The 27594-nt window shown below is 47.2% G+C and overlaps 1 protein-coding gene across 1 annotated transcript in view; it reads left to right on the top strand.

Annotated features, from left to right (window-relative positions):
• The window catches only part of LOC139061206 (uncharacterized), a 175280-nt gene that overhangs the window by 103749 nt on the left and 43937 nt on the right, over positions 1-27594 (top strand). Inside the window, exons 2-3 of the mRNA XM_070540859.1 lie at positions 1774-1816; positions 14055-14278. Coding sequence (XP_070396960.1) covers positions 1774-1816; positions 14055-14278 — 267 coding nt within the window. The remainder of the gene's footprint in view (positions 1-1773; positions 1817-14054; positions 14279-27594) is intronic.

The following is a 27594-nucleotide window of genomic DNA, read 5'->3' as shown; positions in this document are numbered from 1 at the left end:
TACCGGGCGTTTCAGCGAACACTTAAATTTTTTTAAACAAATTTCCCGCGGCAAATAGCCCAATTCCAGTCCACGAGCTGGTCTACTCGAAGAGGCGGACATTATTTGCGCAAGAAACTGAAATACATAATCACAAATTAACAAAAACTACTGATTAAGTTATCGCTAATTACATTATGACACATCTTGCAATTTACAAATTGAAATGCATGATCACATAATTAACAAGAACACTCATTATGTCTTTAGCTATTTGCCTTATGGCACATAATGCAATTTACAAATTATAGCCGGGGAGCTCGCAAGGCGTATCCACTTGGAACGAATTCTCAGGATGACACCAGTTTCGAGATATTAATTCCCTGGCCTTGCGGAGAAATGCACTGGCGTTCCAGTTACTTTTGTGCTTCACTGCATAAGACGACGTTTTGTTAAGAAAGTAAGTGGAACGCCAGCGCATTTTCATCGCAAGTTTGAGGGCGCATATCTCGTAAATGGTGTCATCCGCACAGTTCTTTTCAAGTGGATATGCCTTGCAGTGTCACTCGCTCGAATTTGTAAACTGCAACATTTGCCATGAGTTAATTAGTTAAAAGCTTAATTAATGATTTTTGTTAACTAGTCGATTACGCATTACATTTTTTTTGTGATAGCAATGCCCGCCTCTTGGAGTAGGACAGCTCATGGACTAAAATCGGGCTAAGTGGAACAGGCAAGTTAAAAAAAAATTGAAAGTGTTTGCTGAAACCCCCGGTATTAAAAAACGTTGTATAATATGCAGAAAGTAGCAGAAAGAGAAGAAACATTTTTCAAAAGCAGTAGGTTTCGCTATCGTTTTATTTTATTTTTTTCCAAGACGCCGAAAATGAGCAGCTTGCGAGGCTGCATGACTGAATCACATATTTTTTTCTTTTTCTTTTTTTAAATCAGTGGTTGCGGCACCACTGAGTTGGTGCCCCGTTTTCTGTTTCCTGTCGACGTATCTGACTAGCAGTTAGGTCCGAGGAAGTAGGACTCGTAGTAAGTTACGTAAAACGTAACGTACATGCTGATTTCGGCAAACTTGAACGATCGCCAAGGACAGGCAAACGGTTTAAGATGCCGAGACGAGATTCGCAATAGAGAGAGGCGAACGTCTGAAGATGCGAAACGCGAGTTTTCAAGAAGACGACGCAATCTCGAATTGGCTACCCGCCATGGTGGCTGCGACGCCCCGCAGCTGATAGCATATTCGCGGTGGTGGTGGTGGTGGGGGGGGAGGGGGGTGATTTCCGGCTATGGCCGCCACATTCGAACGGGGGCGGAATGGAGCTGCCCTCGCGCACTATGTGCTACATGCGTGCACGTTAAGGAACCGCAGGTTGCTGAAATTAATTTCTTGTTACGACAGCTAGAGTAAAATTAAGTCGTGCGAGTACGCTGAAGCACTACACCACCATGCTGCGTCTCCTAAACAGAAACTATGCACTGCGATATAGTCGGCCTTACCGAGTGCTGTGAAGAGCTTTTCTTAAACGAAAACTTCCTCTAAATGACCGGGACTCAGCAGCATTTTGTTCCATTATACTCAATTCAGCTTATATTCGACTTTCAGGGTAAAACTCTTTGTGTACAGCGTTTCTTGTCCTAACATTCTTGCTGCTTCACTGCAAAAGTTTCGCTGCATGCGATATTTCTTTACACTATGAGTAGTATCGTCACAATTGGGCTGCACTGTGTATCAATGCGAGCGACACCTACAACAAACGTTTGGTTTTTTCCCTTTGCTTTCAGAGCCAGACCAAGCAGGAGGAAGTGACCGAGTTCTCGCCCACAGGTGAGTTGCAGTGCTCTTCTTCTAACTTTGTCATTTCACTAGAACGGGCTCTGCTTCCTTCTCCCGCCCCTAAAAAAAAGCACTAGAAGTAGCGAGCATACCAGTTGCTTTGCCTTCTTCTTCAGAGCAACCTCAAACATTAAGGAAGGAAGGAAAATGTGGAGAAGGAAAGGCAGCGAGGTTAACCAGTGTAGCTTTTTGAATCTAATTTAAAATTTTTTTTTTTACCGGTTTGCTACCCTACACATGGGAGCTGGATGGGGAGAGAAAGATGGGGAGGAAAGAGAGACAGAGAGAGAGATCACATAACACAGAGCACACATCGTTAGTTACAGTCCGTCACTCTTGAGCGGTACCTGACATCACTGTCACAGCCGCTTGTCCAAGCCCGTCTCTTTCATAAACCGAAGTAGTCCCTTCGTCGCCTTCAGCTGCAATGTCTTCTGTCGGCGATATGTGAAAGTAGTTGCAACTGACAATGGTGTATTGTCAAGGTGCGTTAGAACGGACGCCAGGGACTGTCTCTGAACATTATATTCAGGGCAGTCCCACAAAATGTGTTCTAGCGTCTCCTCGCAAAGACAGGCATTGTAGAGATCGTCGTCCGCCATTCCAATGCGAAATGAGTAAGATTTCGAGAAGGCCACCCCTAGACATAAGCGATAAAGCAAAGTGGCCTCACTTCGGCGGAGTCCAGTTGGCATACAGAGATGCATCAAAGAGGGCAGGTCGTATTGACGATTGCTCCGGTTGATCTGGCTGCTTGGTGTGCACTATCGAGAGAGCGTGACCTCCCGTGCAAGCACTCGAAGTCTGCTGGCTGCGTCGGACCGTGAAAGTGGTATGGCCTCTCCCTGTGTGTCTTCACTCAAACATTAAACTTTAAACAAGCCCCACCCTATTTACACTAGCACCGTTACATTTGTGTCACCAGTACATACCGCTCTGTAAAATAACTTGCACCCTTCAGAATTAAAAAAAAAATGGTGTAAGTCTCTCAAATCCTTACACCATTTCTTGGTGTGTGAGTTATAGACAGATTTACACCATTTCTCATTTTTAAGGGCGCAAGTAAATTTACACTGCTGGATCCTATACTATCCTGACTTCTTCCTTTATCCTGCACTCCTTCTTCTATATCTTTGTGTGCACTACCCCCTTCTCTATGCGTAGTACACATAGTTGACTACATACACGCCACAACATCTGCGCAATATCTGAGCAAAACACAATTATCTGCATTTCATTACATAGCTGCCTCTTGTCTTTTGATGAAGAAATTGCGGTCACTGACCAAGTCAAGGTGAAAATAACACAGAGACGTTTCGGGACCCGTACGGGTTCCTTGATCACACTAAAAGCGGGCAAGAGCCGCAAGTCGTTTTTATGCCAAAATGTGACGTAGGGAACGGGTGTAGTTGGCAGGAAGATTTCCATCAGTCCTGTCCATACTTTAGGCCATAGTTTGAATAAATAAAGGTTCTAACAAGAGTCGCGTCATCGAATTATTTTCCTTAGCTATTATAGCAGCGTTTTCCCAATCGATGCGGTGACTGCGATTATCGGCGTGTTTGGCAAGGGCGTTCGAGACTTTTTTCTTGTTGGAGATGTCCCTTTGGTGCTCTTTTAATCTTCTCGTGAATTTGCCGGTTACACCGATGTAACTGCAGCTGCAGTCTGCGCATGGTATCTTGTAAATGACACCGGGGTAATTCTTGGTTTCAAGCCTATCCTTTACGTTGACCGTATTACGATGACGTATGCTTCCCCAGGAATTGTAAAAAAATTTACAAGAGACAACAATATGTAACTGCTGCGCCCACAATAACGGTGAGATCATAAAAGCTTCCCGTCTTTTAGGTGATTATCACTGCTCGGCCCAAATGATGCCCAAATGATGTTGCAGTTTGCGCTAAATAACGCTATTATTAAGCCTAGGGTTTCCATCAGTCCCATTAAAGTTTCCCAACAGTATTTGACTGCGTAGCCACCTGTCACGTTACAGCGTGTATAAAGTGACGTTTTGTGCTGAGGTCAGGTGACACCGCCCAGCGAATAGGCGGCGTCCAAATCTACCCGCCAGCGACGGTCTCCTCCGAACAACACAAGCAGATCTCGAAAGCTCTACGCTTTCTCGAGGTCTGCGGGCGCCGGAATCGATCGCAGGAGGCGGAAACACGTCAGTGCCGCCATGATTTCGACACCGCTTCTTTTAATAACATCGACGCCACTTTTATTAGGCGTTAATTTCATTTCAAGCGCGGAGCGTCCGGCAACATGAAAGCGTGACAAAGTGCACGTTTACAAGAAGTTACCGCGTCTGCTGACTATAGTGAATATATGCTGGCTGAGCGGTGTTCACAAGTGAAAGCCGCTCCCCCGTGCAGCTCCCAGAAGCAGACCCCCTAACGACCTTGAAAGAGGGGTGGTGGGGGGGGGGGGGGGAGGCAGCTGTAGAGCGGCGCCTGTACGCTAATACGCATGTGCACTCTCATTGAATAGCGCAGAGACTACAAGCTATACTAACGATAGAAATATAAAAGTGCGATCTGCGCAAAATCTATAGCCGCATACGTACAGCAGGAAGTGCGCGGACGAAAGGAAAGAGAGAGAAGAGGAGGGGGGGGGAGGCTGCCGCGGAGGTAAGAGTGGCCTAGAAAAAAAAGGAATGCCCGCCTGGATGATGACTGCACCTAATTTAGGCGTGGATGTGTTGCGCGCGTTCTCTCCATTATACGCAGAAATGCCTCCGGGGTGGGGGGCAATGAGTGGAGTGTAATTTGGCGGCGCGCCGACTAGCCGATCTGTATGGAGTGTGGGTCGGTAAGCGCGTGGGGAGAGGAAAACGAGGAGGGGGAGGGGGAGTGTTGCGATCGCCTTTAAATGCCTCCCGCCGGGCTGGTATGAGCCGCCGCCTCGTAACTGTGTATACCTTTTACCATGCCTCTTTCGCCTACGATTTGCGCGGGGCGCGTCCTTGAACGAGGAAGTGTTGCACATAAGTACCGTGTTAACGCGACTTTAAGGAGACAGCGAATTAAGAGCTACGCTACAGATAACTTTGGTCCGGTCAAGTGTTCATTCTATACTTTATCTTATAGCTTACTAGGTGCAAAAAGGGCTGGTTACAAGCGGCGAAAATGTGAAGTATTCTTTCAAACGTTTGTTTTCATTTAGTTCGCGGGTGTCGATCGAATGCCGATAACTAGCCCTATTGCATTTCTCGAAGGCGCCTGGACTGTACGAACGCTCCACTGCGAGTGTGTTCACAATAACTGCCACTCTGTTATTTTCCTTATATTTTCTTTTTCTTACTTATCTTTCCTACTTTCCCCAAGTTGTGGGTAGGCAACCAGGCACATCCTTCATTACCCTCCCCTGCTTTTCCGTCTTAATCTTTATAGCGGAGAAGTCGAAATCTATACTCCGCTTTCGTGAATTTCCTACCAAAACCGCAGTGTAAGTGGGTCGCGAATTTTAAAGCATTTTCTCGCATTTTTGCTCATTTCTGTGCAAAAAAAAAAAAGCTATTTTTACGGGTCTAGTCCTTGGTACCGCCAGTATGCAATGAAATTGTCACTTACTATAAGCATTTAACAATGCAACAGTGCGAACTTAAACTATTTGGTCGAGGATCAACATTCTGAAAACAAAAATAAAAGCGCTATAGCCACAGGAAGACGGAAGAGCGCAAGTGCTGAGTATTAACTGGAGGTCTATTCGTAGGAGGGACCACCGTGGGAAGGACATGTGGAATATCAGTTGTGCGCAAACGAGCAAAGGGGCGGAAGGTTTATGACAGGAAAAAATTGGTCATCCACTCGGATGAAGAAACTTTCCTCCATTCTGCGAGCTTCCGCACGATGCCACATTTATCCTACGTATGCTTCGAGAGGTCGAATAATTCGTCCTTGTTCCGAAAACCTGCTATCCTCCTGGCTAGCAGACGGTAGAGCGACCACCCCGGAAAGGCGTTGGTCCCGTTTTCAATTCCCCAGACCAGGATGAATTTTTCTTCAACTGCGATTAAAAACTCGTCTCTTCACACGGCTTTCTGAGAAACCCGTGTAGGTTGGCATTGTAGCTTTGCGATATAGTATAAGGCGGATGACAATTTTTCCGGCACTAACGTATTAATGAAGTGAAGCTTTATTTTGCCTCTTTCTTCTACTTTCCGGCTGCTGCTGCTGCCATGGCTGGTTGTTGTCTTGCCGGATATATCATACACAGGACGACGTTTCTATCGGATCGGCATCACGTTGCCGTCGTTTCGCCGTCTTCACGTCGTCATCATACCTATGTCATCACTGCTGGCTATACAGTCTCGCCTTACTGACCAGTACCGGACACAATGCACAACAGACATCGGATATGTATTGAATACTGAGACGTCCCGCAGCCGTCGTGTAGTCGCCGTCACGTTGTCGCAGTGATTCCACCGTCCGTCGTACCTTCGTCGTCGTGTCGTCGTAGTCACTGCGTCGTCGTCGTGCCACTCGTGGTCATCATCATCATCATCATCATCATCATCATCATCATCATCAGCCTGGTTACGCCCACTGCAGGGCAAAGGCCTCTCCCATATTTCTCCAACAACCCCGGTGATGTACTAATTGTGGCCACGCCGTCCCTGCAAACTTCTTAATCTCATCCGCCCACCTAACTTTCTGCCGACCCCTGCTACGCTTCCCTTCCCTTGGGATCCAGTCCGTAACCCTTAATGACCATCGGTTATCTCCCTCCTCATTACATGTCCTGCCCATGCCCATTTCTTTTTCTTGATTTCAACTAAGATGTCTTTAACTCGCATTTGTTCCCTCACCCAATCTGCTCTTTTCTTATCCGTTGGTCGTTTGACTCATGGTTGGACTCATGGTCGTTTCATGTTTATTTCTTCGTCTTCGAGCCATTGGCGTCCTTCCAGCATCGCCATCAGGTTGTCGCCGCACCGTGGTCGTCGTCACCCCACGAACCACTGTGCCTCCGTCATCGCATCGTCGCCATCGTTCCGTCATTGTTATGCCACTGTCGCCATTGTGTCGTCGTCGTGCAATCGTCGTCATGCTGCCTTGGTCGTTCGATCGTTGTCCTTTTGTTTGAGTGGTTCCAGTGTGGTCGTGCCAATGCCGTCCTCGTCATGGGATAGTCGTCGTACAGTCGCGTTCACGCCGTCGTCCCGTTGCCTTCGTCGCCATGCGCGGCACGTGTATCACCGAGCGCGACAGCCTTAGGTTGAGCAGCGCCGCTTCCGGTGCAAACGCGCCCAACTGGGCCGCGTGATCGCTACTTGAGAATTGCCGCTAAGCAGGAAAGGTGTTCTCGACAAGCACCAATCGAAGCATCGCTTAAACTTATTGTCGCAGCGCTCGGAGTTCACACATCTTTTTTTTTAATACACAATACCAACTAAGGTACTAGTTAAATAGAGCGAGCAGGAACTGTCGAAGTCTGTGATCACCATCATCATCATCATCATCATGGCTACGCCCACTGCAGGGCAAAGGCCTCTCCCATGCATCTCCAACTACCCGCTCATGTGCCCCGTCAATTCTATGTACCCCGGTCAAGTCTATGTCACACGTAGCTAATGAAGCAACTTCAAAGCCAGCTTTCGTTGTTGCATCCTTTTCTGAGCCCTTCCAATATTCGAGACGTACGATTTATTAATCGAGCTCAACTTACCATTCATTTTTGGCGTCCCTTCAAGGAGGCGCCAATAACGGCATTAGGTTAAGGCGCGTTAGCAAATAACGCTCGCACAACGACAAAACTTCCACTCGATCTTACCATAGAGTACGATTGGCGAGCCGCAAAAGACGCACGAATGAAAAACCAGTCGTGACTACCGCGGTGAAGTTTCAGAACCAGTTCGTCATGACGTCACGGATTTCTATAGCGTCTGCTCAGGTGTGGTCAAGTTTCTACCGGTAAGGACCCTAGATTGCATTCTAAGGAAGGCAAGGAGTCCTTCTAACAAGGCAAGCACTCGCAAACAGCATAGACCTATATAGCTGGACAAATTACAACGTCCCTCGACTGGATTTAAAATAGATAAGCTAGAATTAAGTGTTCAGCTATACGAAAATAACATTCCGCGATCTTCACACACGCTATCCGTGCCTGCAGTGTGGAACTCCACGTTTCCAAACGACATCTCTGAGAGCGCTTTCGTAATATTAACGCGAAAGCGTTAAGGAGCTCGTGTCGCAGAAAAGCCGGTGTCAACGGCGTCGGTGTCGGCGGCGTTGGCCGTGAGCGATAAATCCCAGCAGGTCCTTCATGAATTAAAAACAACTTGCAAGATTGGCTGGGTGGGAATCGAACCAGGGTCTCCGGAGTGTGAGACGGAGGCGCTACCACTGAGCCACGAGTTCCATGCTTCAAAGCGGTACAAACGCGCCTCTAGTGAATGCGGTGTTGCCTTAGAGGCGTGCGTCGCTTGCTCAGGCGCACATTTCGTTGCCGCGCCGAACGCTGCGTTGCTCGACGCTCACCGCGCCCGATGCGGGGCGCGTAGTCGCTGCGCCGAAGCCCATTGTCTTACATCCCTTGGCGGGTCGACGGGAACGCTGTCGCGTTGCACTCTTGAAGGCGAAGCTTAAGCGTCCTCCAGTTTTTTTTTCTATACTGAACTCGTGCGATGATATTCGAAGGAACGTGCGCTGCCCTCGTTAATGTCAAACACCGGACGCTTAAATTCGCGTTAATACGGTATGTGCGACAACACAAATACAAAAAAAAGAAAACATGGTGTGTGGCGCTTGACTTGTCCGGCAATTCCACGTACATGCCCAATGTACTCCGATACGCTACTATTGCGTCGAGATCAGCGACGATACGGATCGTTCGCTCGTTAAAGCCGGAATATATGGGACGTCCCGTTCTGGACGCAAGCGTTTGAGGCTAATAGATTCATCAGCACGCATTCCACTATTTCTCTCTTTCTTCTCGTTTTTTTTTTTTCTTTTCTTTCACAGGCTCAGAGTAAGCCAGTGAGTTGCTTAGTTCCCGGAAACTAGGGCGTGTTAAGTTAGCAGAGAAAAGGCCTCGTTTAGCGGTAAAATTGATAGAGGCGCGCTTTCTGTTTGAGCGCGCGGCCATGTGTAGATGCTGGGAGCGGCCGCAAAGCCGTTCGATCACCGGTTTCTTGGGACACTTGTACCTGGTCACGCGATTAAACTCGCACTATAGCGGTACTCTAGGTCAGACTCGTAGATTGTGCTGCTGTCTCCAAACCTCCGATTTCATGTTTTCGAAAGAGAATATAAGGACGACTTACTGGCGGCGAGAACCTATGGGGTCGATCGAGCATTACTTGTTTTTAATTTCGTACCAGAACCATACCACTTGGCAACGTTACAGAAGGGGAGTCATAGATTTCTCCGTACTTTCCAGTATCTTTGCATTTCTTCCCGCGTGTTTGTGTGCAACGCAATTGAGCGAATTCGTTGATATTTTCGACGCAATGAGATTATTTTCTGTTACCTTCTTGTAGCCTGATTTTCCTACTTGATGAAAGACATGTAAACTTCAGTTAGAAATACTTCTATACGAGGTTATGACACTCAGTAAAAAATTGTAATGGGCGTATACTGGCACAAAAGGATATCGGGTATATGATTCCTTTTTCTATAAAGCATACTGCTAAATACTGCTGTTAAGTATACTTCTTTTAAGTTTTATGCATTTTGTTCTTAATCTTTCCTTTTGTCTTTCTTGTCGTCATTGAGTACCACATCAGAAGGTTTATTGTATGTTGTTCTGGGGCGCATAAGTACACAATTCAAACAGTTTAGTTCAATACTATTACCATGCAACTCCAACATGACTGTTGCAATAAACTTGGCTTGACCTGACAAAAAAGTGCATTTATACTCGCACCTTCTCGCAGCGTACTAACCAGATTAGCAGATGAACTATCTTGCATCTTTATATGGCGGCCTGTAAAACTAAGTATCTCAGAAATGATGACTTTGTACGCCCGAATGGGCAATCGCGCGATTTTCTTGGAGCGGCAACTGAACCTCCCGGGAAGATCGATGTGCAGTGAAATGGGTTTCCGAGTCGGAGATGGCGACACGCCGACAGGTTATTGTCCGGACGACTACACATGACGTCATTATCGGCCTTTCTCTCGCTTAACGGGTCCGTTCGAATTTAGAGAGACTGCATATTCGGAGTGCCGCAATATCGCGACAGCAGGTTATAGAAAAGGTTTAATAAAGTGCTAACGATAGCCTCGGCCTGACGTTCTCACGTTTTTTTTTTCTCTTCTTCTTTTTGACTTCGCCAGGATCTATTGTGGCGACTTCGACGAGGCGTCGCCCCCGGCCTTCTTCAGCTTTTGAACGTTTTCCAAATGTACCAAGCCTCCTGCCTCCCTTGCAGAGATCGCTGTATGCTGTGGGTGTAACAGGAGGTCTACGCACCTAAATGCAAATGGCCCTTTCGGAGTTTAATTCGTGCCCCCACTCTTGGAAATCTCGCGCATGACATTCAGCTGAATTTAAGCATAAATACTACACAAAGCAACAAAACTCTCTATTGAAACGCCTTTCAGCATTAAGTCTGAGTAATCTACATCGCCACCAAAGTATATTTACGTGCATAAGTGGTGGAGACAGCGGGGAAACATCGTTTCCACACAGCACCTAGAAACCAGGCCCAAGAAAGGACGTGGCAACATACACACAATGCAAAATGCGCGATATTACAGGATATGATAATAATTAATGTCGATTTCAAAAAGTCAGAAAAAAGTAAAAAAGAAAAGCAGTCCACTCACAAGAACATCATTAGTAAAGCGTATTTCTTTTGACACGTGACATAAATCTTCAAGTGTTCGTTTAAAAAAGTATTTACGATGTCTAATTAGAAGACAGTAAGCCAATGTTTGAAATCCATAACCGATATGTGGGCGTAGAATGTGAGCGTAGTATTAGGACAGCGACGAAGCCACAATGCCAACAAAAAAGGACAGTATCACATAACACACAAAGCGGTAGAACAAGTAAATGAATGAATAAGACTCTTCAAAGAAAGGGACGGCTCTCGGCGTTAGGCGAGAAAGGCTCCGGGTAGCTAGGGTTTAGTACAGCGGGGCGTGGCGCTTTTCACGGCGCTCGACTTTTCTGCGCAGGCGCGAGTGAGAGCGGGTGTGAAAGAGAAAATCTGGGGGCCTTTGCTTCTTGAACGTGTGAGTCTGCTTAGGCACAACGGAGGAGGTTTCGCATGTTGTATGCGCTTGTACCATGGTTTGTCCCCTACACATGCTGGCATTGCGGAGTGCGGTCCAGTTTGTTTGCGCTCCGCCGCTGGCTGCCCACGCGGTGAGGCAGTGGGCACGGACGCCCCTTTCGGGGATCGCGGTGTCTGAAGGGGCAAGGTTCTGACTGGTGTTGTATAAGTCGCGGGTCGCTTTTTTAGTCGCGACGATAGATAGCATTTTTTTTTTCAAGCACTGCCCCAGAATGCACATGTAACCGGCAAACGGAGGCCTCAGGAGAGCGCCTGAGGTTATACTAAAGCAGGCGGCGCAGGATCTCCAGGGCACCCAAGCGGTAGCGGGGGGATCAAAGCTAGAAGCAGGGCGGCCCGTGGGTTGGGGCAGCGGAGGCCGAAGCGTGCCAGGGGGTGTTCGCATAAAAAATTGGCTGTCCGCCGCCACAGCGGACAGTCGATCTTATACTTCCCTGGCACGCGCAGGCCTCTGCGGGCCAGAACCCACGGACCAGTCCGGGTTCTAGCTTTGATGTCCCCGTTCTCGCTTTGGTGTCCTGGAGGCGCCGCCAATAATGTGAAATAATGACACGTTCTTTTAATTTGCAGACAACACGACTGAATAAATATAATCGCGTCGAGCCGCCAACGTGCGATGCTAAGTTCAGCACTACCGCGCCCCGCGAATACTGCCGGCACGCCTAAGTACAAGCGCATACAAGAAACTCCTCTGCAGTGCCTAGGCAGAGCCGTATATTCAAGGAGCAAAAGTCCCCACATTTCCTCTCTCGCACCTGCTCTCACTCGCGCATGCGCGCAAAGCTCCGTCGCCTCCGCAGGTGCCACGCCCCGCTGTACTTACTAGCAATTGGAAATACGCCTCCGGCTTAGGAGTTTTCTAGAGTAAGTGCATCTTCAGCTCAGTCTTCGTTCCTCCGGCATACGTACTTACGTGTTAACCCTTATACTTCTCGAACAGACCTTTTACGAAAAGAAGAAAGTAGAAAGCGCTTTTTGGAATCGTTAGTATTGGCCAAAAGCGCCGCCGTCTGGTTCTATTGGCTTTTATTGTACCCGCCGCAGTGGTGCAGTGGTATGACGTTCTGCTCCCGAGCAGGATGTCGTGGGTTCGACTCCTCGCCTCAGTGGCCGCTTTTTGATTAGGGCGACATGTAAAGGCGCTAGCGTGCTTTTATTTACGTGCCCGTTAAAAAACCGCAGACGGTCAAAACAAAACCGGAGCGCCCCAGCACGGACATCTCCCGTAGCGCCACTGTTGATTTGGGGGCGTTAAAACTCGTGTGCCAATCAAGGAAGTTCTCTCTCTCTCGCACACACACGCAAAGGCACACAAAGCTTAATGACGTGTTGCATGAGCTGCATGGTATGGTAGTTTTGTATAATGGACGGAAGATGAAATTGTATAGCGTACGTACGCTATGATCATGGAAGGCCTTAATTAGAGACATGTAGGGATACGTATATGGTCTTGTGAGCGCTTTTAAGAGCGTTCTTATCACGTTTCTCGCTTTCTTGGAGTCTGCTACCACTTCCCTTCACCTTTGAAGTCCGAGGAATTCAATATGGCGGGCCCCATAGCAAATCGATATAGCAATCCAAATGGTGACTGATTGGTGACTTCATTAGTGTATTGAATTGGTGATTTAGTGACGTCACTGATATATCCAAGATGGCGGCCCCCATAGTAAATCAATAGCAACAAAATGGGAATTGGTGACGTCACGTGACTGGGACGTCATAATCCAAGATGGCGGCCGATTATGGTGCCAATGATGACGTTGTAATCCGATATGGCGGATAGAAGTGAATCCACGTGATTATCACGTCACAATCTAAGATGGCGGTACAGTTTAGTAATATCAAATCCAAGATGACGGCAAAATTCAGGTGCTAATCATGACGTCATAATCCAGCATCGTGGCTATAAGTGAAACCACGTGATTATGACGTCATAATAAAAATTACGGCATAGTTGCGGAATCTGAAATCGAAGATGGCGGCTAAATTTGGTGCCAATGATGTCATGTAACGGTCCAATATGGCGAATAGAGGTGGAACCACGTGATTATGGCGTTATGAGACGAAATGGTGCTATCGTTTCGGTTCCCCAAATCCAAGACAGTAGCTTTCAGCGTGACGTCATATCCGAGATGGCAGCCACTAAGACTACTTGTGCCCGTTCACCCCCAACATAGATCCTATAACGGGTCAGTAAAACTACCCCGTTACGGGACCGCTATACATATATACATACGTTCCGCTATATATACTCAGACAACAAGAGGTACCCATCCGGGGCCATTTGTGTACCGAATTTCGTATGTAAATGTGAAATGGTGGTGGTATATAAATAAAGCCACGATTAAATAATACCCAAACATTGTATACATGGAACTACTAATTGAAACTTACACAGGTCGTACCGAAAGCCGAATTCTAGGCCCACCTTGACCCCCCAAACAAAGCAGATTCCGATTTCGGACGTATCTTGGGGGATTTGTAAGTCGACAAAGGGTAGACATATACAAATGGGACGGGTACCAAACGATTTGTCTTGACGAGATCTATCAGAAAAGACGGGTAGATTTAACTAATCACGAGAGCGTTATTATTATTTTTTTTTGCAGTATGGATATTGCACTTGTAGTCATATGTGGCAGTATATATCCCTATTGAAACCTTCCGTATGCATTCCAAGAATTCCGTGTAATTTTTATGGAAATTGTGCGGGATTTATGCGGAATCCATATATATTCCGTAATAATTACACGGAAACATGCGGAATAATTGGAATTGTACACAGAACGTTTCAGTACAAATGGTCTTGTGTGGACCCATATGTGCCATTATAAAGCATTATATGCAGTCACACGTGGCAATATATGGTCTTATTTGCACGCTTATACGTACATGTTCATATATAAAGCAAATAAAGAAGTCATACACGTATAGCATTTCCATCTAAGGGATCGTCTTATTATTTCCCCCCGCGGCGCAGTGTCGGCCAACTGCGACAAGGGCTTCATGACCATCTCGGTTCTGACCGAGGAGCCCTTCAACGGCATCCTGCACACCAGAGACACCAGCGACCCTCGGGGCATCGTCAAGGAGCTGCGCCGCAGCCCCTGCATCGCGTACGGCACCGGAGGCCTCAACACCTCGCTGCGGATCTCCCTGTTCCCGGGCCCCGACGACGCGCTCTACTGCGGCGTCAGGAAAAAGGTACGTCCACCAAGAGAGAGAGAGAGGGGGGGGGGAAATGCAGGGAGGTTAACCAGAGGCGAGTTTTCGGTTTGCTACCCTGCAAACGTCCGCCAAAGGGAGTATACAGTGTTGGGCGTATACATGTAGGGCTTGTCGTCGGCCTAGGTGGCACACGTTTCTTTCTTCTTTTTTTAAATCCTGGAAGGAACGGCACAGGAGAAGACGACAGGACTATTGCCAGCTCGGATTGTGTTGTCGTTCGCAGTAGTTCATGCGCAGCGAAGCACAGCATTAAGAGAACGAAGTGTCTAAAGGTATACGACGTGCGAACATTTACTAAAAGATACGTTCAACGGATCCCTCGATATTTATTTCCGTGACGTATTTGGTTGATCTCAAAGATACGGCGGATCCATAAGGAGAAACGTCCTCCTCAAAGTCGCATCCCGCGCAGCTTCACACTACCTTCAGAGTGGTTAGAAATGTGTACAGAACTGCGCATCGTACACGCATATATATATATATATACTTTGCCGTCCTCACGTGTGCTGTCACCAACGGTATACGTCGGATGTGGTACTTGCATGAAAAAAGAAAGAAAACTGACGGATTCGGCTAAGGTACCTGCAAAAAAAAGAAAGTGGAAGGCATACGTCGGATGTATCTTAGCCGGAGCCTTAAGAGAACCTCCATTCTGCGATTTCAGAAGAAAGAAGCAACACAAGCGTTGATACACATCGTCCCCATTTCACGGCGAGAATGTATGTGGCAGTTCCACGACATTTTTATTTTATTTTTTTTTATTTTCCAGCGGGGGCAACGCGTGGACAGCGTGTTCTATACCGAGGAGGCACGGGTGCGTTATACAGAGCGGCATCGGCGCAGCGTGCAGTGGCATTTGTCGAATACAGCGGAGAGTAAAGAAGCACAGCTCCGATGTAGTGAATACTGTGAATACACTTCGGCTATGTCGAAGTATACTTATATCAGATATACAGGGAACCGCTTCCACAGAGAAGCAGGTTTCGCTTAGTTAGACCCACAAAACTTCCGATGGGTAATGTCGACGAGTTATTCAAATTTTCATGTACTTTTTTTAGTATATATATGTATTCGGCGGCGTCAAGACTAAACGCTTTTGTGCTACTGTTTTGCCGCTTAGCATGTGACCTTTGACACCCCGTGACAGCGTAATGTTCGGCAAATGTGCTGACTAAATTCCCTACTCGCGAAGTCACTCACGTACTCCATTGCATAACTTGTTTGTACGTTTACGCGCGGGAACGCTTATTTGGATGCCCTCTGACGTCTTGCCGAGTTCACATGTAGCCCCTAAGATCGGTGGCGTATCCAGCAATTTTTTTTTTCAGCTATGGGAGGGAGAGCACGCATTTGTTTGGGGGCCGGAAGGGTGTGGGGTACGGGGGGGGCGGCGGTGAGCAGGCCTCACACTAGCAAAGAAATTTCGGTGAGGGGGCCGGGGGTGGGGCCAAGCGCCGGGGGTGGGGCCAAGCGCCGGGTGTGCCACCCCGTGGCTACGCCAGTGCCTAACGAATTGCAACAACGCAGACGTTACATCTTTATAAATGACAACGTAGATTATCACGCGCCTACATATAGTTGCCCAGCGAAAGCGGTAGCCACCGGTAACCATCGCTTATTGCCGGTTCTTCAAAAGAGGGCGCTTCAATAGCGCTTCATTACCTCGGGTGTGCGTTAACGTCTCTGTCAGTAATTAGCACCGTACACTGCATTTCATGTTTTGTCCACTTATTCACCTAATCTTGGTAACATCTGCGCTTGCCGGGGCATGGCTGGTGCCAATGTGTTGCCATGCTTCGTTTCTTTCCCGCAAAAGCGGAATTTGTAGTAAGATGACGACCGCAGATTCCAACATCCATGCTGCAACCGCGCTGCCGCTATGGCTCCATTACTCGACAGAATGACACGCGCAAGACTAAGGTGTCACGAGAACGTGAAGCCTGCGTATGGCGCAGTACCCCCCCCCCCCTTTCCTATGCGCTAGGGGGATCTAAATTGCTCCACCGATACCAGTTTAAAACATATCGCGTTAGCGGCTGATGTTATCTCTATGGCGTCGCCCAGTGGTTAAGAGATGGTAATGCATTGCCGGCAGCAGGCTTGGGCTTGGTGTGAGGCAAGCGTGCCACGACAGGCACCGAGATGCGGAAAATTAAAAGCGCGAAAGATAGAGCGGCGAGATGATAATCGCATGACGAAGCGGCGAGATTAAGCAACACACTTCGTAAAGCACAGAGGGAGGAGCGGCTTGCATGATGCGTGCAGGCGGGCTTTTGCAAGCCCCAGAGGCGCGATGCAATTTGGTGGACGGATAAAACCTCGTTATTTTTATTCCTTCTTTTTTTTTTTGTGACGTGTAAGAATCGCGAAGCTACTGGCGCGCCTTCATCATCGGAGACATCGCACCGGTGGGATGTACGAGCCGCTCATCGTGTGTGTACAGCGTGCTGTATGTAAATGTATATCGCGTGTTCTTTTTCTTAGGGGGGGGGGGGGGGAGGGGGTACATGTAAGTGCCCGTATGGTACATAAAGCGGAAACGTGACGGATCACTTGCGTATATCCCAGATCTCGGCGCTCAAATTAAACGGCGTCCAGGGGCCGTGCATAGAATGACTGGATTTAATTACACCGTCTTTCGGACGTTTTTCTGCTGCGCCTCCCACTTGCACTGATATGGCTGACGGCGCGGAAGCGTAGTCTAGATTACGTCAGCGAGTTCAGTGACTTCGGCGTAGTTCCGGCTGGTCTACAATAACAAGGACGGCTGCGCACTCCAAACGTACAGGGCCATTAAACGCTATTTATTTATTTATTTATTTATTTATATATTTATTTATTTATTTATTAGTAGAGTAATACTATACAAACACGACTGCGGATTTTAGCGAGATGGATAGACCACAGAAATTGAAGGACATGAGCTTTCGCAAGCACGTGAGCAACTCCGCTTAAGCAGTGCAACAAATCACACTTGCATGTGCACCAGGTGAAAGAAAAAAGTTACTCGGAAACTACACCCAAAGCAGAAGTAAAACAATCGTGCACGTACAGGTTACCAATAGCAATATCCAACCAATACAGTATTGAAGTAAACACGTATTAAGACCTAACTTACAAGGAAAATTTCAAATTAGTTAGAGGGCAGTTCGTTTCAAAAAAGGCAGAGAGGTCGGCCTGAGCTATGTGGCCTGCATGGTACTCTGCAATGAAGAAAGGCGAGGTGGAAGAAGAAGAGTGGTGAGGTCAATAATCAGGATGATAAAAACAAGAAAGTACTTATATGGACGTCCACTACGTTGCGACGCATTTAAAACCGTGCGTCAAATGAAGGACATGAAGTCAGCGCGTTTTCTTGAATTATCATCAGCAGCTGCGATCTTGCTTTTCGTCCTTTACTGACGTCAACGTGTTTTTTGTCCCGGAAAGCCTACGACGCATCAAGGAAGACAGATAAAAAGTCAAGTCTTTTAACAGGAAACGAAGTCAATGCATTATGAAGTATAAAATCTCATTGGGGGAACATAGAACATAGGTGGACATGGGCGGCCAATCGTTGAATTTATCCATTAAACAGGACTTCGGGTTAAAGGGACACTATAGTTGACAACGCTACATCAGTTTAGAATGACGAAGTATGGTTATAAATCTTTGTTTTCATTCATTCTGCTAACAAAACTAATGTCTGCGGGGAAAACAACAACATGGAGGCCGAATATTGTTTTTTATTTTAATATCATGCCGTAGCACAGGCGCAGCGGTACAAGTCAGTATGACGTCGAGCCTTTTAAAGTATTTTCTCGGATTCTAGGCCCGTTCGGAAATGGAAAAAAGAAAAACCTTTTCAAGCATGTTCTAGGGCGAGACGTCAGTTGCTTTAGAATAGAATGTAATGCGAGAACGGTTCGAAAAGTGCTGCGGGAGGCCGGTACGTCCAATCTTTTCTTCCCTTCGAGCGGGTGGGCGTGGTGTTTCTTTTAGGAGACAATTGCTAGCCAGCCTTTCTTTAAAAATAATATTTCTGGCGTTTTACGCGCCGAAACCAAATTACGTATATTAGTCACGCCGTAGTGGGGGGGACTCGGGATTGATTTTTACCAAAATGGGAGTTTTTTAACGTGCACCGAACGCACGGTGCACGGGCGTTTTTTTTTTCCTTTTCTTTTGCGTTTCGCCTCCAATCGAAAAAGTGCCGTCGCGGCCGGGATTCAATACCGCCACCTCGTGCTTAACACTGCAAAGCCAAAGCCACTATATAAGCAACCACGGCGGACGCTTTTCTTTCCCTCTGCGGTGTTTGTATATGTTTACGTGATTAATGTTAATAATTAACAACAGTTGCGCGTTTGCTTCGTTGCATTTATCAGTAAGAGCGGACCCGTCGAGCGGTCACGTGTATGTAAGTAATACAACATGTATTGTCTAAATTACCGCGCGGAGAACGGCACCGTGTATAGACGAGCGATTGCGAAGAGCCGGCGTTTCTCTTCCACGGCCATGGAAACGGATGGGCTCTGATAGCCTCCTTACGGACTGCATGAGACAATGTGCTTATTTCGTGAAAACAAAGAAGAATTAAGCGCTAACACATTTACTAGACACTTTTTTCGTTTCCTTATTTTCCTCAAAAAATCATAATAGCCTTTTAACCGCCCGATTCATGGCCAATATATCCCCTAGAGTATAGACAAAGGAATGTGCCCTGTATAGTGCCAAGCTCGAGACCCGTTGAAGGTGCAGCGCCGCCTTCAAAGACTCTCTCTTTGACGACTCGCCGACCGAATCAACACACCAATGGCCGATGATGTGGGAGTAACGGAGCCATCAGTGTAAATATGACGGTGAGCCCTGTATAGCTGCCGTTCACAGGCTCTGGAGCGAATTATGCCACCGCTGGACCAGGATTATTTCTCTTGCTCTTGAACCCACGCACGAAAGTGACAATAGACTAGGAAGGAATTTTCCACGGTAGTTCCATCGGCATAGAAGGGCTTTGATAATTCAGCGGGAGCAAGCTCCGCCCTACAGGACCGCTGTCTGAACCAAGTGGATGACCCGGCATTTGTGTATTCGGAGAAACTCCTGCTGCAGAAGCACTGGAACCGACAGGCGCCTGCTTTCTGCAAGGGTTCCTACATTTGATGTGTTTTTCGGTAGGCTATACACACCCTCAAGACTCTTACTTGCGCACCAGTGAGTGTTTTTATGTTCGTTTGGAAAGTGTCCTAGAGCAGAGGAAGACTGCATCGCAGCAAACTTTTGCAGAGAGCTGTATACATGCGTGGCAGAGAATTCACGCAGCAGCCTCCAGTGTTGCTTGATAGCATACGGAAGATGCTCGCGTATGACCCCACAGAGCGGGTTGTGCCATTTCGCTGAGGAACAAGAAATTGAGCTCACGAAGGGTTTGAACACGCGCGCTAGAAAGCGGCGGCGATAGCGAAAAAAGGTCAGTTTCTCCGCACGAACGCGGTTGTCCAGCCACCAGAACTGTAGAATGGAAAGCAACCACGTCAACACACCGTTGCGGCTGTGGACACGCATGCATGCCGTCCAGCTCGCAAATGCAGCGTGAAAGGCCCGTGTTTAAAGGCGATGCAGTCACGGAGAGAGATAAAGTATTAAGAGAAAAAAGAAACAATCAAGTGTCCGTTTGGCGGGCTCTTCGAGTGTTCCGAAAGCTCAGCGAAAAATAAAAAAGAACGGGCCTGTTACGAAACGAAACCGAGGCTGGTCGTTGTCGAGATGGGCGTTGTTCTCGGCTGGAGAGACGCAAATGGCCGCGCAGAACAAAAGAACGGCAGGAATAGCACACAGTATACGAGCACGTGAGCGAATGCGTGGCAATAAAAAAGCGCAGTGGCATAAAAGTGGCGCTGCTGGCGCAACGCGCGCGCCAAATGCAGTCGCCACGTCCTTGCACGAAGCGCGCGCGCGCGCGCGCACGGTCGCGCCACGGTAGGGAAAAGGAAAACGCGCCGTACCCTACCCAACGGTGCCGTTCCCGCACCCGCGGGTTCGCGTGACGCCAGTGGAGAGGAGGATGCGGCGGCGGCGGTGCCGGCGGCCATTTTCCTCTCTCGGCGCTGCTGGCGGGCGGCGCGCGGGCGTCCCCGTCATTGTTTTCCACACACACGATACGGAGGACGGCTTCTCCGGCCGCGCACGCTTTCTCGCTCATTTCTCTCCGATTCTTTGTTGCTCTTGTCGTTGTCGTCGTTCCGTTATTTTGCTTTTTTATTTACCCGCACCGCTCGGACCTTTTGCTTTCTTACGCCCCCCAAACGAATGCCCACTCACGACTCTCGAAGTTAACGCGCGCGGGCGCGCACTGGGCAGCGCGGCCTCGTGGCACAAATCGACCTGTTTGTTCTTCCCAGATTTGCTTGGTCCTTTCTTTCCTTTTTTGTTTCTCTCTCTCTCTCTTTTCTCTGCTGAAGGCTACAAGTGTTGACAGATGGCGCAGCGAATCACGAGAAAACGAGAAACGTCGGAGGCGAAGAAAAACAAAAGCCGTCACTCATCGGTTCGCGCAGGAGAGAAAATTATTAAACGAGAGAAACTCCAACGCGCGCGCTGAGGAACGTGCGCCGAAGGACGTTCCGCGCAGGGGCACGCGTAACGTGAAAATGGCGAGATCGTAAATATACGCGAGGCACGTTGCGTAACCGGCTCCGGCACGAACGAGGCCTGTGTCGGGGCTAGTTACAGTCGCTTTGAGAATAGAGAGGGTAGGCAGGGCGGCCTGCTGCGAAAGGGGTTACGTAAGCTTAATCAGCACGTCTATGTAACAGGTACGCGGATATGCCGACGTGCTGGCGTATGTAACTAGTAGCGCAGCACTCTCCGAAAACAAAGGGCGCATTAAAGGTGTGACGTTAATCTATCAGAGGAGTAGCTGTATGTTACATATACGACACATTTTTGGAGTACATGTGCTCTGCATACACTCAACTCTGCCTCTTCCGAGCACTAGAGTACTTCCAACTGATTTGTGGAATGGGCATAACTGCAGTATACAGTTGTGATTTTACCCTTTTTTTTTAAAGTGAATGTTAGGAGAGGTTGGCGCCTTTATGGTGGCACCGGCTACTCCTTGTCACTTGGCAAACGAAACAAATTTGCGTACAAAGGAAGAATCGCGACACAAAAATAACTCAATAGAACACCGGATCAATAAAAAATATACAGTCCAGCAGTAGATGAGTCGTAAAGTTCTGTGCACTCGTTCAGTCCACGTACGCATATATAAAGTCAGATGTTTTGAACAGCCAAAACACACAGCACATGCAATACACTGCAAGTACAGAACAGAATTATACATATTGCGTAAAAGATGCAATCACCCCATAAACCAATTATGAACCACGAACAACGTTTATGTAACTCATTTAGCGTATTCGGATCATCTGATACTTAATATCTTCCCAAAATGTTAGTGCCCTCTAAAAACTTTTTCAGACCAAGAAGTTCTCTTTCTTGAAGGCCCGCAGTTGGCCATGGGCCAAGTATCTTTTTAAGAGTGAATGGTCTTCTGTCTAATATAAACAAATTAGCTTGCAGTACCGTTCTTTGTGTATCGTATTTCGTGCATTTGAGAAGAAGATGATGCACATCTTCGTCTGAATGGCCACAAGAACACTGCGGACTAGAGATACGTTTTATTCTGTACAAGAAGTGTTTCGTAAATGCAGTACCAAGACGCAGCCGGTGTACCAATGTTTCAAATTTTCTGTTGTCTCTTAGAGTTTCCGGCATTCACAAGTTCATACATGGGTCTATAGAGTATAACTCCGAGTTTTTAGTTTGCTGGTCAAACCAGGTAGTACAGCTGGTTAGAGTAACTACAGCTGGCAGCGCTGATTTTATTCTGTTGAACCTGGTTAGAGTAACTGTAGTGGTGCTTATTGTAACTCTATTGCAGCGGGTTGAGGCGATTCCCCCTACTTGTAAAATAGAACAGCAACTGAAAGTTTCTTTCAGAATTTACAAGTGCGGGGACGTCCAAATTCAAATGAGTGTGATCATGTCTACGTACGTAGTAGTATTCATTCCGAACTATTCAATGTACTGCACGAAGTCAAAAGCCTAAAAGTTCCCTCCTAGCAACGTAAAACATTTGCGTGTATGAGAGTGCCTTTCAGGCTTTTGACATATATACAGGGTGATCGTCTTCAAATTTGTAGAATTTTTAGAAAATCTCCTGTGGCAGATGGCATAATTCTTGTCCTTGAGCTGGTTTGCTCGAAGAGGCGGACATTACTAGCACGAGAAATCCAAACACATATTCAACTAATTGACACGAATTCACTAATTAACTTCTTAATTAATCACTTTACGGCGCATAATGCAAATTACGGATTGTACCCGGTGAGCTTGCAAGACATATCCACTTGAAATGAATTTCCAGGATGACACCAGTTTTGAGGTATTATTTCCTAAAATGTGGAACGAAATTCATGGGCGTTCTAGTTAACTTCTGTGCTTGAATGCATACAGGAACGTTTTGTTAGGAAAGTAAGATGAACAACAGTGTGTTTTTAGGGCAAGTTTGATGGCGCATTTCTCAAACTGGCGTCATTCTGGAAATTCATAACCCCCCATGGTTGCTTAGTGGCTATGGTGTTAGGCTGCTACGCATGGAAGCCGCGGGATAGAATCCTGGCCACGGCGGCCACATTTCGATGGGGGCAAAATGCGAAAACACCCGTGTACTTAGATTTAGGTGCACGTTAAACAAACCCAAGTGGTTCAAATTTCTGGAGTCCGCCACTACGCCGTTCCTCATAATCAGATCGTGGTTTCGGCACGTAAAATCCCATAATTTTTTCTTTCTTGAAATTCGTTTGAATTGTATACGCCTTTCAAACACACCGGCTACAACTCGTGAATTACAATATGTGCCGTAAAGTAATTAATGTAAAAGATGATCAATGGCGTTTGGTTAATTAGTTGAATATGTGTTTGCATTTCTAGTACATGTAATGTCCGCTTCTCTGATAATGCAGATTAAGGACCAGAATTATGTTATCTGCGACAGGCTACTTTTTTAAAATTCGTTATAACTTAAATATGATCACCCTGTACAGTCTGGACACGCATGCTCAGTCCAGGCGCCAACATTGTGCTTATACAGCACAATTCTATAAGTACAGTAATAAGTACAATTTTGTAAGATGTGGCATCCCTGGACTTGCGATGTCTAAAACAACATTTTACCATAAAAAAATGTCATACAAACATTTTACCAGCAAAGGCGAATCGCTACATGTGTAGGTCATAAATTCTGCAGACGGCAACTGTAACGCTGAGAAAGAAAAAGTGGCGTATTATTATTAGCCAAATTAGTTAAATATAACGCAGATAAGGACGGAGCTCACGTACTGAAAGACTTGCACATTTTATTGAATTTAGACCAAGTTCAAGCAACGCACAGAATAACAAACGCCCTTTACAGTTGACCAACAAATTCATCCACGAGCAATAGGAGACGCTTGCAGGCAACGAAAAATTAGCTTCAATCTGCCCATTCTTCTCGCACAAAAGCAATGGTTGGATAGGCGCGCTACTGGCCAGGAGCCTGCAAAAGGGATTTAAACAAAGTTTCGCTGGGCAATATGTTCACTTCCCCATCATACAATTTACAGCGAAAAACACAACAGTAAACCAAAACAAAATTTGATTTTATGACAAAAAATAAACGAGGAGGCATGTCAGTAAATTGTTCCCGCAAATATAATAATCAATAAAATTGCAATCTATGTAATAAGAAGTGAAAACAGTGAATATGTTAAATAAATCGCAGAGAGCGGACTTTTTGTTTTGTTTTTAACGAACCTTTTCGTAAATCTCGTAGGTACGACTGCTTGAATATAAGCCGAAATGAGGATGGTCTTTAACGCTCATTTTTCCTCTTGGAGCAGCGCAAGCCACTCGAAAGCTTGTGTACATACAGCCCAGAGCCTCCTTCATAGACGTCGCTTAAAGCATATCAAGTTTCTTGTGGCCGTTTTTTTTTTAATTAGGAATAAAAATGTCAACGAGATTCGCTGTCTGTCACGATCAGACGTCACGATTTCGAAAGAGTAGCGCGAATGCCAGCTGGGACAACTGTCACCACACGTCCTTGACATTTTACGGCGAAGTCACCTCAGCTACTGATTTGTGAAGTCTCCCAAGAACATCTATCTCGCGGGAGGACGCAGCAATACAATTACGAAGAGCTCTTAAAGATAGTCAGCTTTATTTTTTCCTATATGGGAGTGGGAGGGGGTCTCCTCGCATACAGTTTGCGCACCAAGCGCACAAGAAGAAAAAAAAAATTCGGAAGCAAACAGGTGATAAACTGTTGAACGCACATTTATTGTAACCGACTTGGTTGAGCCACTACGTGACTACTAAAGACCGCGGTACACATGTTGTACCTTTCGGCGGTGCAGTCAGGGGTAAGCGAAATTCTGTAGCTGCGCTTCCCGGATGAATTACAAGAGGCTGTCCAGCGTTTTTCTTTCGCTGTGCCAGCCGTCCCGTGCGGTGAATCCACGCGCGGAAGGAATGCGGTCGGTGCTACACAGCACAGTCGTCGATCACCCGAGCACTCCTATGTAAAGTACGCCAGGTTTGCTTGTCCTTGTAAACTAACAAATATGGTCCTTCGCAAAGCACTCCGTAACAACAGTCACTGCGCAAATTGTTCGACATCCACACCGGTGACGAGATATACATTTCTGTCCGGGCAAAAAGTCCTTGCGTACAAGCTATAAGGGCCAATAGAGATAGAAGCAACAGAAGCTCGAATTCCTGTTCGCTGCTCCTCACGTCGGCGTTATGCGACTGTCAATAAGAGGGGACATATAAAGAAGAAGAGAGAGATTGACACGTAGGCACTTGATGTCAGCGAAAGGTAGTTGGCGCATTAACTAGTTACATGACAGGCCCGTGTCCTCCAACAACGTGGGAAGGTGCCCGAAGGGGCAGCCATGGTGCAGGTCGGGAAGCAGCAGTTTCGACTCCGAGACCTCATGAGAGTCCCAGGCGTCGAAATGACGTGTCGAAAAAAGTCCTCTCTTTGAAGAAAGCGGGGTATTAGTAGAAAACATTTATTCAAGAAAATAGGACGAGCGGTCTTCAGGCCGGTCGGGGCCCCTACTCTATGGTTCCGCTGGCTTGAGCTCTGTGGCTTGCCTCCTCCGAGCTGGATAGCAAGGCCTCCCATCCCTCTCGCGTTGTGGTTTTGCGAGTGTTGTCTTGAGGAGCCTTGGCGCATCCCCACGTGATGTGGTCCAGCGTCGGATCGGCCCCACACCACGGGTCTTCATCTGGCATATCGCTCTTTATATATTTTGCGTAGGAGATGTAGGTAAGGGTAAGTTTCGGTTTGCAACTTCCTCCAAGTGACTTGTTCCGCTTTACTTAGTTTCCGATGGGGCGGGGCGAATTTAATCAGTGGCGTTGCAACAGGGGGGGTCGGGGGGCCGTGGGCCCCGGGTGCAAGGGTCCGGTGATCCAAGGGTAATGATGGATGAATCGATACATCCCCCGCCAGTAGTAACGAAGGCGTAGACGCGCGTATGTCTTCAGTACCCCTGCATGCGCGCACTGGGGATCGTCGTGGAACGCTGCGCAAATATCCGAACGCAGGTGTCGCGGGATGACAAGCAACCATTTGCGGCCGTTCGGGAGGTAGTTGCGACGGTACAGGAGCCCGTCGCGAATGGCGAAGTGGTGTGCTTGGCGACGTAATGCGCGATTGTTAGTGGGTGTCGATGGGCTGGACAAAAAAACGCAGCATGGACACAATCCATGGGTCTTTCTTCTGCTCCAGTAGAATGTCCGTGGCAGCAAGGGAAGACTCGGATAATGAGGCCTTCTGGAAGCTAGCCTCGTCTGTTAGTGGCGAACGAGACAAGGCATCCGCATCCGAAAGTGCTTCGCGACAATATATATATATATATATATATATATATATATATATATATATATATATATATATATATATATATATATATATATATATCTTACTTGCAAATAAAAAATTGAATAAAGAAGAAAATTGTATTCTGTAGCGCCACACTGCTGCGCCGGCAATGCGGTTTGGACACAAGATATCAGAAATAAAACATTTGCCTTCATTTTTCTGGGCTTATAAGCAAACATTTTCAGCCGAATAAACGTAAATAGAGTTTTCACAAAACTTAAACTGTCCAAAGAAATGCATATGTACATGGCTCTTGAGTGTGCCCTTAAGTGAACGTAGAAAATTAACGGCCAAAAGAGATGTACACTAAACAGCCCTCGCATCGTGCCATGAACGAGATCGATAGTAAACCTTTGACGTGGTGAACGGAGCTGCTAAGAAAATGCTTGTCGCTTGTCCCGCAACGATCACCATCTATATTGCGTACATTTCCTTTCGTTAAACTGCGTGCGCTCCCGATACACTGACGTCACGAACGCCATGCTTGCCTGTGCACATGAGTGCGACATAAGCGTCCGTGACAGGTATAAGAAGCGGGCGCAGGGTTTAAATACAGAAGGTGCACGCGAGATTGATGAAGACGATGGTTAGAGAAAGAAAATCCCACAGATGGTGCAAATTTTCTTTAGCATGCGAACGATACCGACAAGAGAGCAACGGCAGTTGTTCACTATGTATGTGCATACGATGGCATGCGACTTCGTGCTCGCCTGTCACTCTTTGCCTTCCTGTATTCCGGAATCTCGAGAAACGAGTCGCACACCCAGTTTCGCCGACATCAAGTCCCCCAGCAACTAAAACGCCCCCCACCCCTCTCCCATAAAAACACACACACACACACACAAAAGGAAAAGAGAACTGCCCGTCGCGTCGTCCCTTTCAAGGTTGTCTGGAAAGCAGAGCCGTGAAATCTGTCGCACGCTCCGACAACCCCCGGTTTTTGCCAGTACGAGTGTACGTTCCACTCTCGCGGGTTCCTGAATGATGTACGAGTATATACATGTATGCCCGTCCTGTGGCATGTCCGCATGGTGCAATCCGCGTGTGCATACACGCTTGCGCGCATGCAGTCACACGAGGAATCCGACGACTTGTCCCTCCGACCCCGAATTTCAAATTATAATTCTCCGCCGCGCGCTTCACGCCTCCCCGGTGGGAGGAAGATAACAGCATATACAAATAACACCGGCGATATTGAGAGAGGCCAAATATGGCGGCGCTGACGTACCTTTTGAATAAGCGCGCACGTAAGTATCCGTAGCCGTTCCTTGTCGCGGGAGATCCGATCGGGTGACAAGAATTGGCTGCGCTTTAT

Source organism: Dermacentor albipictus, chromosome 6, assembly GCF_038994185.2.
Source record: "Dermacentor albipictus isolate Rhodes 1998 colony chromosome 6, USDA_Dalb.pri_finalv2, whole genome shotgun sequence".
Classification (NCBI taxonomy): domain Eukaryota; kingdom Metazoa; phylum Arthropoda; class Arachnida; order Ixodida; family Ixodidae; genus Dermacentor; species Dermacentor albipictus.
This window is presented reverse-complemented; position numbering and strand designations above follow the sequence as displayed.